Here is a 16207-nt window from a genome sequence, read left to right as displayed (position 1 = left end):
TCAAAACTCATCAAACTTTTAAATTATTGTTTGGTAATTTACTATCATTTTTTGGTAATTTACTGTCATTTACTTTCTACATTACAAGTGCAATAATTTCACGTACTAGAACAACTGGTTGGGTGGGATATGTGGTGATGGTACCTGGTCCTTCTGGTGCTACTTTATTTAAGCCTTTGTTTTAAACCACCTTTCCCTGAACCTTATAAAAAAATGTGTCCCATGTGAGTACATGCAGCCCAGAAACTAACCTGAAACTTCTCCTGCCCTAGTCCATTAGGAGGAGAACGAGCATTATTTTTGTGTTTGGTGTGAATTTACAGTCAATAAAATGATTTATCATTGTAAACAGCTGTGCTCCTTTCCAGTCTCCATGTGCTGCTGGGTTCATCTCGCCTCACAGCAGGACACCCACAGGTTAACTGAGCTCCTGGGGCTAACCTCCCGAATGAGTCTTTGTCCCTGAACTTGTTTCCCAAGTAATAGAAATGGGCGACCTGAAGGAAGAAAAATTGGCTGGTTTACAGAACGTTTCTCTTTGGTAATTTGTTGTTTATTTTATTTTGCCTTGTTTGGTTCATGTATCAACTGTTGAAGCATAATTTTAACCGATGAATTTAAGTATTCAGTATAACTATTTGAAGATTATTTGCTGACACCAAAACAAGAGTCATTATGGGCAGTGAAGTCAACCTCTGCTTGTAATTAAAGTTGCTGCTACTTCTGTAATGTGTATTTTTTTTTTCTAATTTGGTGAAGGGCAATAAAACCATTACGTGAACTTTGTTTATTCAACACCTCCGCTTTAACAGCAAAAAGTATGTTTATTAAAAGCCATGGAAATCTTTTCATTATGTAATTCCACCTTTTAGAATTTTCCTTATGAAGTAACAGATTTCAAACTCGTATGCAGTATTATTTAGAATAGGAGCATCAGGGATCGGCGGCAGCCTCTATGCCTGACTGTAGAAGCTGGAAGAGAAATCCATCTTGAGGACATGGAAAATGTTCACAATATAATAAAAATGATTTCCACCAAACAAAACGGTCTGTGTAGGTATAGCAGAGGCCGGGCCCTGTCTCTAACAGGTGGGATTCAAAGTGATTGAGTTCCCCAGTTCCCTAAGTTTTTGTCCCGGTGGATTTCCTTCTTAGGGACGTCTCGTGTAAATGGAATCCTTGATCAGCGGCTTTTTCTGTGGCTTCTTTCACTTCGCAGGACATTTTCAAGGTTCATCTTTGTACATTAGTAGTCGTTCCTAGCCTAAGTTCCACTTTCTAGATAGACTGGTTTTATCTATCCATTCACCAGTAGAGGGCTGTTTGGGTGGTTACTACTGTTTGACAGTCATGAACATTCACGTACAAGTTTCCATGCAGGTGGAAGTTTTCAGTTCTCTCTAGAAGGGAGAATGCTTGGTCACATACCTGGTTAATGTTTTGAAGAAATGCCCAAGCACATTCCCAAGTGCCTGCGCCATGTTCCACGCTGGCACTAGCGGAGGCGGCGGGCTCCGAGTTCTCCCCTCAGCCCTGGTTGCTGGCAGTGGTTTTGGTTACAGCCTGAGTCGTGGAGGAAGCCGGGTGTGATTATGGCGTAGGTGAGGGTTTGCGTGGTGGCGAGTCTCTTTATAGTTAGTTATTAGCCATTTGCGTATCTTTAGAGAAATATGCCCGAATCATCTGCCCATTTCACAGTTGGGTCATTTATCCTTTTATGGTTGATTTGCAAGATATTAGACCCTTATCGGATAGGATTTGCAAGTGTTTTCTCATTCCTAAGGCTTGTGACTTTTGGGACGGTCCTTTGAAACGTGTTTTTCATTTGGGGGAAGTCTAACTTCTTCTCTGGTTGCTTGTGCTTTGGTGTATGTGAGGAACCACTGCCTAGGGTTACTGGCGACCTGTGCCTCTGTTTTCCTCTGAGAGCTTTTCATTTTTTACAGTTTTAGCTATTTAGGTCTTTGACCCATTTTGAGGTTTGGGGTTTTTTTTGCGTTCGGTGCGAAGTGAGGGGTCTTTGGTCACTCTGTGTGAGGCTCTTCAGTTGTCCCAGCACCATTTACTGAAAAGGTTTTTTTTTTTTTCCCTCATTGAATTGCCAAAAAAGATCATTTGGCTGTAAACAGGGATTTATTTGTGGACTCTCGATTGTGTATCAATCTCTCCTCTTACTGCCAGTACCACGTGGTCTCGGTTACTGTCCCTGCTTTGTGGGAGGTTCTGAATATGTGACTCGTAAGTTGCTGTTGCGGGTCCCTTGCATTTGCGTAGGACTGTTAGGATCAGCTTGTCCGTTTCTGCACATACGAGCTGAGATTGTGTTCAATTTGCGGATCAGTTTGGAGAATACGGCCATCCTAATTAAGCCAATCCGCAAACATGGGATTTCTTTCAGCAGGGTTTAGTTCTAGTGTCAAAGTCCTGTACTTTTGTAAGCTTAGTCCTAAGTATTTTATTTATCTTCTTGTTGTAGAAATACAATTGCTTATCGGTGTATCGATAGCACTTCCTGTAACTGCTGAATTCATGTATTAACATTTTTTTTTTTGGTGGATTCCTTAGGATTTGCTCTATAAATCCGTCCTTTCTCATCTGGATGCATTTGTCAAACTGCCCTGTACTGTACGCAGTAGCAGTGGCCGTGGTGGACCTGCTGGTCTTCTTCTGACCTTACAGGGAAGCTCGCAGGCTTTCAACACAGATGAGGTTAGCTGTGAGTTTTCATAGGAGGGAACTTCCTCACCCTGGTAAAGCTGCTCTGTCAATTGAGACGGTGTATTACGTCGACTTTTCAGGTGTTAGACCAGCTTCTCACACCTTGACTAAATCCCACCTGGTCATGTATAGAGCCAAACTTGAATATATCAGTACATTAAGGTTTTTACAAATCAAATAAGGAATAAGAAAATATACTTCAGTTACCTAAGATATTTTCCAGATGAAAAGAACCAGGCATAAAGAGGCCTAAATGCATTTTGGCTTTATTGCCCCTAAAAGGCTGCAAGGTGCGCACCACACTGCTCAGAGTGACTTCACGTAGAAAGCAAAATGATTTGCATAGGAACCTGTTCTGGGGAGTGGCAGGGCCCCTGCCCCCTCCTTGGGTGGAGAGGAGAGAGAGTGGTGGGCCACTGGCTGAAAGACCGTTTCTTCTCCCTGCCCCCACAGTCGTTGAGGATAAGCCCTTCAGTGATTTTGTCAATGGAGAGGATTTTAAAAAGCTCAGCATTTAACAAAATATGCACAATTTCATTCCACAGTAAAAAGCATCCCAGTATTTCTTTGTTGAGCTCTTTGCTCACATACCTGTTCTACCCACATGAGCCACCCAGGTCTTTTAAAAAGCAATTTTTAAAAAAAGCTTCAAAAAGGCTCTGTAGACTTGAAATAACTCTTCAAAGATGGGGATACAAAAGAACAAACAATAAAGATCTGGTTTTTCTGTTAAAGATACTAACTAGTAGGTTAAAAAGTTTATTTCAGTAATGTAAGGCAACAATTAATCCTCAGCAAGTCTGCAGACCAGTGAAAAGAAAGACCGTCGTTCTTCCTGCGGCTGCCTTAAGGCCCCTTCAGTGGAGGCATCGCAGCAATCCTGCCTCCTCGCTTCCATCAGCTAAACTGTGGAAACAGATACTTCATGCAACAGTCTTTCCTGTCAGACACAAGGTAAGTTTTAAACATCTTCAAAACCACAATTCACTTTTTCACTGAATGTGCAGTACTGGGCTACTTCTAAGTTCTGTAGGAAAAACTGCATTTGTTAGAATTTGGAAAGACCCGTTTAGAAGTGAGTTTTGAATGATGAGCTACTCCAGTCTGAGAGGCCGCTGCCTGCCCTGAAGGTGCGCTTAGGGACGAGCACGTCTATGTCCTCCCCGTCTGCAGCGAAGATGCTGCTCACGGAGGAAAGTAACGTGAGGGCAGCAAGGAAACCATGATTACTACCGAAAGGGACTCACATCCTCCCCAAAGGGGAGAAAACTTTTTCATACAGTGCCTGTCCTCAACATGGGATTCCCCCTCCCCTAACGTCTGTTTCAGATCAACTACAGGGACAAAAGAAATAGGCCTCTATTTTGAAATTCACTGAGCGATCACTTTCTGTCCACAACTCTGATTCTATACAAGCTACGAACACTGCAGTCGTCCTCACCGCCTGAAAAATTCGCAGGTCTGCCAGCCGGACCTATACCAGGGGGCAGGGTACGGGGTTGGCGTCTGGCTCTGGCCGCGGCCCCGCTGGCTGTGCGGCCGGGTCACGCTGCAGGGTGCCGGGGTAGGCCGGCGGCGGAGGAGCGGGACGGAGAAGGCGCCGTGCGTCCGTCAGTCACACGCAGCTGCGAGCACGTCCTCCTGCGACGCACACTTAGGTGCCACTTTGTTTTACTATTGCTTTTCTTTACAATGTCTTTTTGGCCTATGCTTGCTAAAGTCCGAATCTGTCCAACCTTTTCAGTTTCTTCTGGAAAAAAGCAAGCTGGGAGAACTGACCACTCCCCAGACCCATCCGCTGCTGCAGCCAGGAAGCCCCGAGAGACCCCGCCGTGACGAGCCTCCCCAGCCGCATCTTCGAAGTGAGAAGCGCCTGGAGGTCCTCGGCCCGCCCCTCTGCAGGGTCCTGATACCAGCGGCTGCAGGTCCAGTGGCCTCATCACTGCATAAGCCACCACCTGCAGCCCCCGGAAAGGCGCTCTGCTGCACACGGAGAAAGACAAAACTTAGGACTCAGTGGCAACAGTAAAATTATGCCCTAAAAGATTAACCTTGGATAACAGAACACGCCATTAAATGAAAAGAATATTTATAAAATGCCCAGCCACTCCTCAGCCCGCTCACTAATCGCCCCACAAAGCAGCCACCACAGCAACCCCAGGCTCCGAGGACGGAATGGAGCTTGTGCGCTTGCACACGTGACATCCAGAGCCAGAAGAGCCTAGAAAAACCCCACAGGAAAGGTAGCGGAACAGACGCCCCACTGAAACCAGAAGGTAGACAAGGGAACAGGTAGAGATCGGGCCGGGAAAGCAACTCAGGAAAGCATGGCCGTAGCAGCTCTCAGGGACGCCGCAGCTTGGCACAGACTCACATCGGGACCCCAGGCTTGGCTGCAGAGAAGCCCAGCTCGCGGAGCTTCACATCGTGCCTGAAGCAGCAGAGCTCTCGGCCCAGGCCAGGGCCTCAGGAGCCCCCCGGGGCTCCCCCAGCCCTTGCTGTACCTGCCTTCTGATCCTGACGTGAACGGATTTTAGCTACTGTCCTCTGACAAAACATCTTGGACTTCAGTCAGAAATGTCCTTTGTCTAATGAACAGCTCATGGTACCTTCTGTATCGTTCATGATCCTAAAGGGTAATAACTACTCAAGTGGTTTGTTGGCTTTTATCCTTACGGTCCTAGAGGATGACTGACGGGTGTGGTGGTGCCCACTGCACGTGGGGGCCGGGAAGCCGGCGTTTTCTGGAGTCAGAAAGGCCAGGCGTCCCTACCCCACAGCATCACTGTCATGGTGCTTGGCCCTGAAGTGTGTCAGCCCACGAAGCTCTCCGAACGGGCGCTCATTCCAGATCATGGCCTTGCAAACACCCACGTGATGCGGAGGAAAACCGCGTCCAGGGGCATCCCGCGGGCACGCACGGCGCGCTGCTCCAGCAGACTAGAACACGAAGAGGCTGTAGGTGCACACCCAGGCAGAGGGGAAGGTCCAGTCTGGGAACTTCTCTCTCAGAGCATCCAGCTCGGAGGACTTCTTATCTTCCCCAGAAAGGTAGTGGGCAGCAATGGCCACAGTGACCATTCCTTCAGGCCGTTCTTCCAAGACCTGGCAGAGAAAATTAGTTTAGTTCTCCGGCTGCAGGAAGGCAGAGTAACGATCCCCGACACCACCGGGGTGCCTGAGGAGTGACCGCAGCAGTGCGGGGAGACTCCCACCTGTACTTCTATCCAGAAGCGCCACGCGGAGGCCTGGAGCCCGTGGGAGTAAAATACGAAGTAGTCCCCTCCTTTACTTGTGACTGGGGTGCCGTTGCCAAGAGACCACTGAGAAAGCGTCGACCCTTTGTGGGTTCGAACGTAGAAGGACATGTGGCTCGGTCCTGTATGGAAGAGGAAGAAGAGTTCATCTCTCAAAAAGCATCAAGGAAAGCAGTTCACTCACCAAACCAGACTACGAAGGCCACACTGGTTTGCGTCTCCGCGCCGTGGGCACGGACTTGGGACAGTAATGCGCGCCAGCAGGAAACGCCCAGAACCGACAATGAGAAAACCCCTCGTTGAAACACGTAAGAACGTAGCACGCATGAGTCCTTGAAAAACCTAGAGAATAAGCTTTACCTAACCAAGAGGTGACTTCAAGAGCTGCAGCAAAAGGACAGGATTTTCAAAGACCCGAACACGTGACGGGGCTGGAAGCCAAGATACTACGCAGCCAGCAGAGAGGGAGTGAGGCCGCGGAGTCCGGAGACTTGTAGGGGCGAGGCCACTAAAAACTAAGATAGTAAAAGGTTACATAGTATGTGGTCAAAACAAAAAGGTAAGCTTTCCTAAATGCCAGAAAATATTTTTTTTAGTTAAAGAGCAAAAAAGACCTACAAAAAGAATGTAGCAAACCACAAAGTGGAGACCAAATGCATCAGTCATAAGAAATAAATGTGAAAGGATCTAATCAGCAACTAGAAGGGAAAAAATTTCAACTTCGCTTAAAAAGCCAGATCCAATCATCTACTGTATTCAAAAAATATACTTAAAAGAGACTCAGGAAAGGTATAAATAGCAGTATGAACAAAGTGGACACAGTTTTTTAAAAGACCTTTTTAGGCAACCTGTGATTCGGTTAAGCCTCTGCCTTCGGCTCAGGTCATGAGCTCAGGGTCCTGGGATCGAGCCCCGCATCGGGTTCCCCACTCAGGGGCGTCTGCCTCTCCCTCTGCCCCTCCCCACTGTTTATGCTCGCTCTCAAATAAAATCTTTCAGAAAAAAACAGGATTTGAGAGAAAACATTACATATAAAAAGGTACTTTATGGGGCGCCTGGGTGGCTCAGTGGGTTGATAAGCCTCTGCCTTCAGCTCAGGTCATGGTCTGAAGGTCCTGGGATCAAACCCCACATTGGGCTCCCTGCTCAGCAGGAAGCCTGCTTCCCCCTCTCTCTCTGCCTACTTGTGATCTCTGTCAAATAAGCAAACAAAAAAAAAAGGTACTTTATAATACCTAAAGCTGTGAATTCTATCAGGTGACAGCAACTGCTTGATAAAGTAAAACTACAGGAGATGCAGACAGACCCAAGTAAGAGACCGTGATAATCCACTGTCCTACAAAACATGAGGTGAACAAAAAGGATATAAAAAGACCAAAACAAGTGATCAGTAAAGTAGATCATATGGGTAGATACAACCAATTTGAGAAGATAAATTTTGCATTATTGGCATGTACAGTGGGCACAAAACATTCACACACTATTAGCTTATAAAGGAAACATCAGTTCTATAAAATTGAAATATTATAAATAAAACGTGATAACTTGGTAAAACTGGTGATAACTTGGTAAAGCTTAAAATTATCAACAACGAAACAAAATGGCCTTCTACCTGCAAATTTTTAAAGTCTACATAAAGACTCAGGGTCACTCAGTCAGTTAAGGGTCTGTTGGTTTCTGCTCAGGTCATGGTCTCATGGGTTATGGGACCAAGCCTGTGCTGGGCTTCCTGTTCAGTGGGGAGTCTGCGTGGGATTCTCTCTCTGCCTCTGCCTCTCCCCCTGCTTGGGTGTGCTCTCTCAAATAAATATAAAAGAGACTCGGTTTAAGAAGAAATCCGAAAAAAATTACAGGACGTTTTTGTAAATAATGAAAATATTAAACTACTGGGTACACTTAAAAAGGCAGTGATAAGAGGAAACCCCATAGCAATAAATGTTTTTTCAGTAAAATTTAAAAAGGCAACAAAGAGGAAAAGAAAATCTTACAGATAAAGCAAAAAAGCAGAAATCAATAAAAGAATGAGAATAAAACGTAACTTAGTGAGAAACTTTTTTAAAATTAACTACTAGCTAACTTGGTAAAGAAAGCGGCAAGGGGAAGGGGTGTGGAGTAGAGAAAATACAAATATACAAAAAGAAGAAATGTGACCTCTATACTCTTAAATGTGGAAACCCAGATGAAATGGATACTTTTCAAGGAAAACAGATTACTAAACTTGTACAACAGAGGTATAAACCTGAAGTAGCCCAATCTCCCAAGAAAAAGTTAAACTTCCCCTGTAACATAGGCATTGTGGCCAGGTGGTTGCAGAGAGCAGCAGAAGCCAACTTTTCTTTTCTTTTTTTTTTTTTTTAAAGATTTATTTGTTTATTTGACAGAGATTACAAGTAGGCAAACAGGCAGGCAGAGAGAGAGAGGAAGGGAAGCAGGCTCCCTGCTGAGCACAGAGCCTGATGCGGGGCTCCATCCCAGGACCCTGGGATCATGACCTGAGCCGAACGCAAAGGCTTTAACCCACTGAGCCACCCAGGCACCCAGAAGCCAACTTTTCAAGGAGGTCATTTAAATGCTTCCAAAATTATTCTAAGGCATTTGAAATTAAGGACAACTTTCCATTTTCATGATGTTTATACATTTATAATGTGTGACACATGCCTAAATCTTATTAAAGAGTACCCAAAAATAAAGATGGACCAGTATCACTCATGAGTATTAACTCAAAATTTCTAAACATTAGCAAACAAAATCCAGTGATGTGACGAGAATCAGAAACCACGGCCTAGTGGAAAACAACAGCATTATCAAAAAACCCAAGGAAGAAAAATCCTATGATTCTCTTTATACATTCTGAAAAAAGCCTTTCCCAAAATTAAAACCTATTGCTTATGAAAACACGCAAGGCAGGACTGCCGATAAATGCTTGCCACTCAAACGCCGGGCAACACTACACACCGCAACACTACACACCCGCGCTCTACGTAACACAAGGCCGCCCGCTCGTCACGTCACATCGCCACATGGCAGCACCAGCCACTTACACATGTCAATCACAGACCTAAGAACAGGTAAAGAAGAGAGACTGTATTTGCAGAAGATACACAGTGGTCAGCAAGCTAGACTTGAGGTCTGTTTGTAAGACTTCGGACTAAGAATGGTTTTTATGTGTTCAAAAAGTAGTTAAGGGGTGCCTGGGTGGCTCAGTTGGTTAAACGTCTGCCTTCTAGTCAGGTCATGATCTCAGGGTCCTGGACTGGAGCCCCATGTCTGCTTCTGGCCCTTCCCCTGCAATCATGCTCTTTCATGCTCTCAAATTTAAAAGTCTTTAAAAAAAAAAAAAAAAAAAGCAGCTAAAAAAAATCTACAATAGGGACATACAGCAAAGCCCAAAAGTGTTTACTATCTGGCCATTTAAAGGTTGGCAATTCCTGGTTTACCTGGGGAACCCTAGAGGAGTAATAATTAACTCAAAAAGTAAAAGATCGAACGCAAACAATGAATCATAGACTAATAAAAAAAAGTAGAAGATTCAGTAAGATAGCAAGATACAAAATTTATATACAAAACTGACACATACGAAATATAACTAGTTATGAGAACAGTAGAGAAAAACCCCAATTTTAATAGCAACAAAAACTAGATGAGAAAAATCTTACTAACACTCCTGAAAGACACAAAAGTAGATGTGAACACATGAAAAGACATTCCCAGTTCTTGGACAGGATGACATTATGTCAGCTCTCCTTAATTTATAAATTATGTTACTCCCTGAAATACCAATAAGCAATTAAGTTTTATGTCAGAGTTACAATACTAAAGTTCATATGGAAAAGCAAACATGCAAAAATAGCAAGGAAAATCCTGAAAAACAAAAATTAGAGACTCTTAACCCTCGCAATCATTAAGTTAAAAGCTTCTATAATTAAAAATGCAATTAACAGGTTCATAAATAGACCCACATATATATGGTCAAGTTTTTTTTCCTGATTTCTTGACATTTGTAATCACAAAACACAGGGCAGGAGATAGTAACCTGCCTGCCAGGAACCTGAATTTTACTGGAATTCTCCAAATTATGCATGAAAGATAAAGTTTTGGATTTTTCTGTGCTTCCTTTTTACAAGCTGGTGGTTAAATACAAATCAGAAATAATTATTGGCATGAACAAGAAAAGCGGTTGGTGCAAAATACATTTATTTCCAATTAAATTTTAAAAGCTTAGAGAAAACAAAAGTATCCACCTTCAACCTTCAAAAGCATCAGCTGAGACTCTTAATTCCCTGTAAGCGCTTTGTTCCATTGGTTAACTACCAAACTGTATTATTTCACTACCACCATCTTGTGTCCTCCAGTCTTCCTTACCAGATTTTCAAGTCCCTTCTGTGTTAAACGGAATGAACTATGCCTGAGCACAATAAATATAATAACTTGCTTTTTACAGTAAATATGATGGCTATAGTCACCAAAAAAATACAAAAATCAAACAAGCTACTTGTGAAAGAGGAAGTTCAGTAAAAAGTGGGCAAAGTTGAGGTATACACAATCCAATAATTTTGACAAAGACGCCAAAGCAATTCAATAGGGTAAAGGTTAAATCTTTTCAACAGATGATGGTAGAACAACTGGAAATCCATAAAGGAAAAAAAAAAAAAAAAACTTGCCCCCTAACTCACACCATATGCAAAAATTAACAGCTAAAGCCGTGAAGCTTCTAGAAGGAAAAATGAGTGTCTTTGTGGCCTCTGGGTAGACAAGATTTTCTTAGGATACATACAGTACTAAATCTAAAGAAAAACCTGATAAATTGAAATTCATAAAAATTTAAAACTTCTGCACATCAAATGACCCCATTAAGAAAATGAATGGGTAAGAAAATCTGGGTATCTGATACATACATTCCTGATAAAAGACTATAATGTGGAACATACGCACTCCTGCAAGCCAATAAGCCCAATTTTTAAAAGAGAAGTGAAACAAGCCAAGGTAGCAGAATGTCTTCCAGGAAGCACTTGGAAGAGTGTCCCACGTCATCAGTCACCAGACCAGCGCAGGAGCTACTGCTGAAGGCCCCACAGAAACAGTATGAGGGACAAGAACAGCCAATACTGGGGAGAATGTGGAACAACTGGAATTCGGAGAGACTCCTTTTAGGGAACCAAATACTAATACTCAAAACAACACAGCTCAGTCTCAGAAACATTATGCTTCATGACCCAGACCCACCATATTACATACTGGAAAATTCCATTTATATGACACTCAAGAATGGTACAAAGTGAACACAGCAGGAACTTTTAAAAACGAACTTCTTGTGTTAGAATTCTCCAGAGAAATAGAACCAATCCTCAACATAATATTAGCAAATCAAGTCCAACAATGCATAAAAAGAATTCTATACTACAACCAGGGAGGATTTATTCCATGTATACAAGATTGGTTCAGCCTTTGAACATCAGTTCCCGTAATCCATCACACAACAGACTAATGAAGACAAAGAAGAGCATGTGACAAAATCCAACATCCATTCAGAGTTCAGCAAACTAAAACTAGAGGGGAGTTTCCTCAACCTTATAAAGAGCATCTACAGAAAACCTACAGCTAACAGGATACTCAGTAGAAATACAGAAGCTTTCCCACTGAGATCAAGAACAAGACAGTGGGGACACCTGGGTGGTTCAGTTGGTTAAGCGGCTGCCTTCGGCTCAGGTCATGATCCCAGCATCCTGGAATCGAGTCCCGCATTGGGCTCTTTGCTCAGCAGGAAGCCTGCTTCTTCCTCTGCCTCTGCCTGCCAATCTGTCTGCCTGTGCTCTGCCTGTGCTCACTCAGAAATAAATAAATAAAATCTTAAAAAAAAAAAAAAAACAAAACACACAAGACAGTGATTACCACTCTTACTACTCCTCTTAGCATTCTTTTTCACAATACTGAAAGTCTTGGTTAATGCAATAAGACAAGAAAAGGTAATAAGTAAAAAAAGATTGAGAAAGAAGAAATAGTACTATTTGCAGATGACATGATCATCCATATAGAAAATCCCAAAGAATCAACAAAAAACCTCCTGTAACTAATAAACAATGATGGCAAGGTTGCAGGATACAAAGTTAATAAACGAAATCAACTGTGTTCCTATATACCATGAATGAAAAATACTGTTTACATTAGCATCCCCAAAATGAAATACTTGGGTAGAAATCTAAAAAAAGTCTTATGAAATATATGAGGAAAACTACACAATCTAGTCCTGAGGAAAGCAAACGAATACATGTAAGTGGAGACATATTCCATGTCATGGAGAAACCACTAAGATGCCATTTGCCCCTGCTTGAGCTATAGATTACAGTGCAGCTCTGGTCAGAATCCCAGAAAGTTGTATTGTGGATCTCAACAAACTGATATATGGAGAGACAAAAGCAACATTCAGAAGAATAAAGTCGGAGAGGATGGATACTCCCCACTTTCAAGACTTGAGCAAGAGCGCACCATAATGGCTAAACAGAAGTGAAACAGAAGAGAGAGCCCAGAAATAGACTGACGCAACAAAGGTCATTCAGTAGAGGCAGGACATTCTTCATCAAAAAATGGTACTGGAACAGCTGGAAATCCACATGCCAAAAAAAAAAAAAAAAAATCCTACACTCAGACCTTACATGTTTCACAAAAATTAACTCAAAATGGCTCTCTCATGAATCTAAATAGAAAACACAAAACGAAACCTGTAGAAGGTAACATCAGAGAAAATGCAGAGACCCCAGGTTTGGCAATGACTTTTAGACACGACACCAAAATCGTAACCCATCAAAGAAAAACTGATCATACTGGACTTCGTTGGACTTATGTTCTGTGGGAAACACTCTTGAGAGAGTGAAAAGACAACCCCAGATTGGAAGAAAACATTTGCAAAGCACTTATCTGATCTAAAGGACTTCCATCCATACGCACAGAGAACTCTTAAATTTGAACAACAAATCAAACCACCCAGTTAACAGACACCTCACCAGTAGTGACACACAGATGGCAAGTAACCTAGGAAAGGATGCCCACGCTGTAGGTCAACAGGGAGCGGCCCACGGAAGGAGCAGCGACACGGCACTACCGGTCCGGCAGCGTGGCTAGGATCCCGACAGACAGCGCCGAGCACAGCACTGCTGGGCGGGCAGTGGGGCGCAGGCGCGCTGGGAGAGACTGCCCATGTCTGACAACAGTAAATACAGGCCAACCACACGATCTAGCAACTGTACTCCTAGGTTTTTATCCAGGTGAGCTCAAAACATGTCTAGACAAAAACCTGCAAACAAATGTTTACGGCAGCTTTATTCACAATTGCCAAATGTTAGCAACCAGGCGGCCTGTCCATCTGCAGGGGCATGGCCCATCCGGGGCCCAGCCACATCACTGCGGAGCGGTGAAAAGAAACGAAAAGTCTCGCACCCTGATGACATGAAGGCTCTGAGATGCGGACTGCAAAGTGAGGAGGACTACGAACCATCTGATTGCAGCTACAGGACACTCCGGAAAAGACAAGACAGTAGAACTGGTAACAAAGTCAGAGTTTGCCAGAGGGAGTGGGGAAGAGGGATGGAGGGAGGGAGCACAGGGGATTCTCAGGGCAGGGAATCAGATCTACTCTGTGTGATACGGTGGGTGCATGACATCACTCATTTGTCCCCGAAAACTCCCAGAACTATGCAACACACAGAGTGAACTGAGCCTTCACACGAGCCACAGACTTCAGTTACTGGTAATGTGTATCAGCGTGGGCTTGTCCACATTAGGAACTGCACCACCCTCCGAGAACAAGATGTTAATAAGGCAAGCAGGAGGAGGGGAGCTCTTTCTGCTCAATTTTTCTGTAAACCTAAAACCACTCTAAAAAAATAAGTCTTAAAGAAATTCAAGTGCTCTTTTTTTCTTTTTTTAAAAGAAAGCGGGGGGGGGGGGGCGCCTGGGTGGCTCAGTGGGTTAAAGCCTCTGCTTTCAGCTCAGATCATGATCTCAGGGCCCTGGGATCGAAACCTGCACTGGGCTCTCTGCTCCGCAGGGAGCCTGCTTTCCTCCGCCTCTCTGCCTGCCTCTCCACCTACTTGTGATCTCTGTCAAATAAATAAAATCTTTAAAAAAAACAAACTTTAAGTGCTCTCGGAAACACAAAGTTCTTCCTAAGTCACTAGTCACTACCATTTGGGAAAAAAATACCTATTTTAAGAATTTAAAAAGTGAAATAGAGAAGAAAACATTGTCCTATCTCTTACCTGTGGCTTCAAACGTCAGCTTCACAGAATCCCAGGGTGTCTGTTCTTTGGACACAAGCCTGAAATGAGCCGGATCTCCTGGAGAAACTTCTGGGGCAGGAAGATACCAATTTTTCCTATTTGGAAAGGTAGCTTCAATATTTAGGACGCTTAATTTTAGTTGAAGGCTATCTCTAACTCATTGAAGGGGTCTGAATATACGACTCACATTTTGGGATATGAAAATCATCTCTGATGGTAAAATCATGCAAATTACTCTAAAAGCCCATCACTGTGTAATAAAACCTTCCCCAAATTACGAACGAGGGATCCTAGGAGGTCTCGAGTCCACCACCCGCCCTGTTCCTCCTTATCCAGCCCCTTACCACCAAACCACGAACATCCCAGAAATATAAAACCATCCAAACGAATGCTTCACTGCGATCTATCAGACCATCGGACCTCCCGAGAGGGCCAGCCTTTCTCATAACTACTCGGGTCTCTAGAGGAAAGACTTCCCAGATTTGAGAAGGCAACAGCAAACTTCCGAGTGCTTTGTCCCGCTGAAGGGGAACTTTGGCCGTGACGGACACAGCACACGCGGCACTTGCCGTCTGCGTTAACTGCACAAATAAGGGCAGTCCCGTGGCCCAAAGGCCATGCAGCACACGAGGGACCCGACCTGATGAGGAAGTGCACCGGGAGGTACCACGGGAAGCCACACAGGGGCGCGTCCTCCTCACAGTGAGCTCGGATGGTGTCGTTGATCTCAGGAATGTGAGGCGTGATGTGGGACATGCCCGTGTAGTCGAACCCGTTGATCCATATTCCGGAGTCCCGCTTAGTGACGTTTCCGTCTAGGCCGTGAAACGTTCTAGTCACGTGCTGCGAAGAACAGAGCCGTGAGCCGGCGGCCGCCTGACCCCTTCACCGCGTCCCCGCCCGGGCGGCACGAGAACGCGCAAACGGGAGGATGCCGAGCGCCGCCGGGCCGGAGCCACAGGGCCCCTCCCGTGCTGCTGGGGGGCAGGGCGGGCCCGGCCACCCCAGGGCACTGCTCAGCGTCACCTAAACACGCACAGGCCCAGCCAGCCCTTCTACTCCTGCGGGGGACCCGAGAGAACGGCGGGCGAGGGCCGCGCGGGGATCCAGCACCGACCCCGGCAGCGAAAACTGCGAACAACCCGGACGCCCACAGCAGCAGCAGGGCCAGGGGCGCCCATTCGCTGAAGGACGGTGACGCGCGCCCGTGAGGAAGCTTCCCCCACGCTGCTGGGCAGGACACAGCCAGTCACGAAGGACCGTTTATGGCTTTGTCCTTTAAGAGGCTCAAAAAGAGGCAAACTGTCTTCCTGTCTAGGGCTCCATAGAAAAGGTACTAACTCCCTCCCAACTTCACGACTGTATGGGGGGGGGGCTGGGATCAAGAAGGGGACACTCGGGTCATAGCAGGTACTTCTGTTCTTTCCTTTAAACTCGAGGATGAATATACAAAGTGTTACTGTTTCTTACAAGTATATTTACATATTTAAATTTCATTAAAGCCTTTCTGAAGACCTATTTCAGATTTAAAAGACAGGGACATTGGAACTCCATTTAGACAAAGGCTGCGAACAAAGCCATTCTGAGATAGAGACACACTCTGCTTTCAGTGTGCGGCCTGAGGCCCCTCCCGAGCAGAGACAAACACCCCCGCGCAGCCCGGATGACACACGTGGGCACCACGCTCCAACCAGCGCAGGAGAAAGCAGCCCAGAGCACACCAAGCAGGAAGAAAGGACGGCAGGGGTGGGGTCCAGGGAACTGGAGCCCACAGGCCACGCGGCCACTACTCTGCTTGCACAGGCCACGCTCACCTGAGGAGGCGCCGTCTGTGGCCACCTGTGTGCCACAAAACGGCGGGGACAGAGGCCACGCGGCTGGCAGAGCCCCAAGTACTTCTTACCTGACCCTCTTCGGGGAAAGCATGCCAACTTCTGGCACTGGGGAAGAAGAGAACCC

At 45.0% G+C, this 16207-nt stretch overlaps 1 protein-coding gene across 2 annotated transcripts in view; it reads right to left on the bottom strand.

Annotated features, from left to right (window-relative positions):
* Window positions 1–3561: 3561 nt before the first annotated feature.
* Window positions 3562–16207, bottom strand: part of ERMP1 (endoplasmic reticulum metallopeptidase 1) — a 40860-nt gene continuing 28214 nt past the window's right edge. Inside the window, exons 12-16 of one of the 2 annotated variants that reach the window (XM_032866487.1) lie at window positions 14889–15091; window positions 14228–14343; window positions 5934–6097; window positions 5643–5823; window positions 3562–3659 (exon numbers count right to left, since the gene is read on the bottom strand). In XM_032866487.1, the coding sequence (XP_032722378.1) occupies window positions 5659–5823; window positions 5934–6097; window positions 14228–14343; window positions 14889–15091 (648 nt within the window). In that variant the 3' untranslated portion in view covers window positions 3562–3659; window positions 5643–5658. Of the gene's footprint in view, window positions 3660–5203; window positions 5824–5933; window positions 6098–14227; window positions 14344–14888; window positions 15092–16207 lie in introns of those variants that run through there. The other variant, XM_032866485.1, reaches the window with a different exon arrangement.

Source organism: Lontra canadensis, unplaced genomic scaffold (assembly GCF_010015895.1).
Source record: "Lontra canadensis isolate GAN:19392208 unplaced genomic scaffold, GSC_riverotter_1.0 scaffold31, whole genome shotgun sequence".
NCBI classification, from domain to species: domain Eukaryota; kingdom Metazoa; phylum Chordata; class Mammalia; order Carnivora; family Mustelidae; genus Lontra; species Lontra canadensis.
Note: the sequence above shows the minus strand (reverse complement) of the source record. Positions and strands in the feature narration are given on the sequence as shown.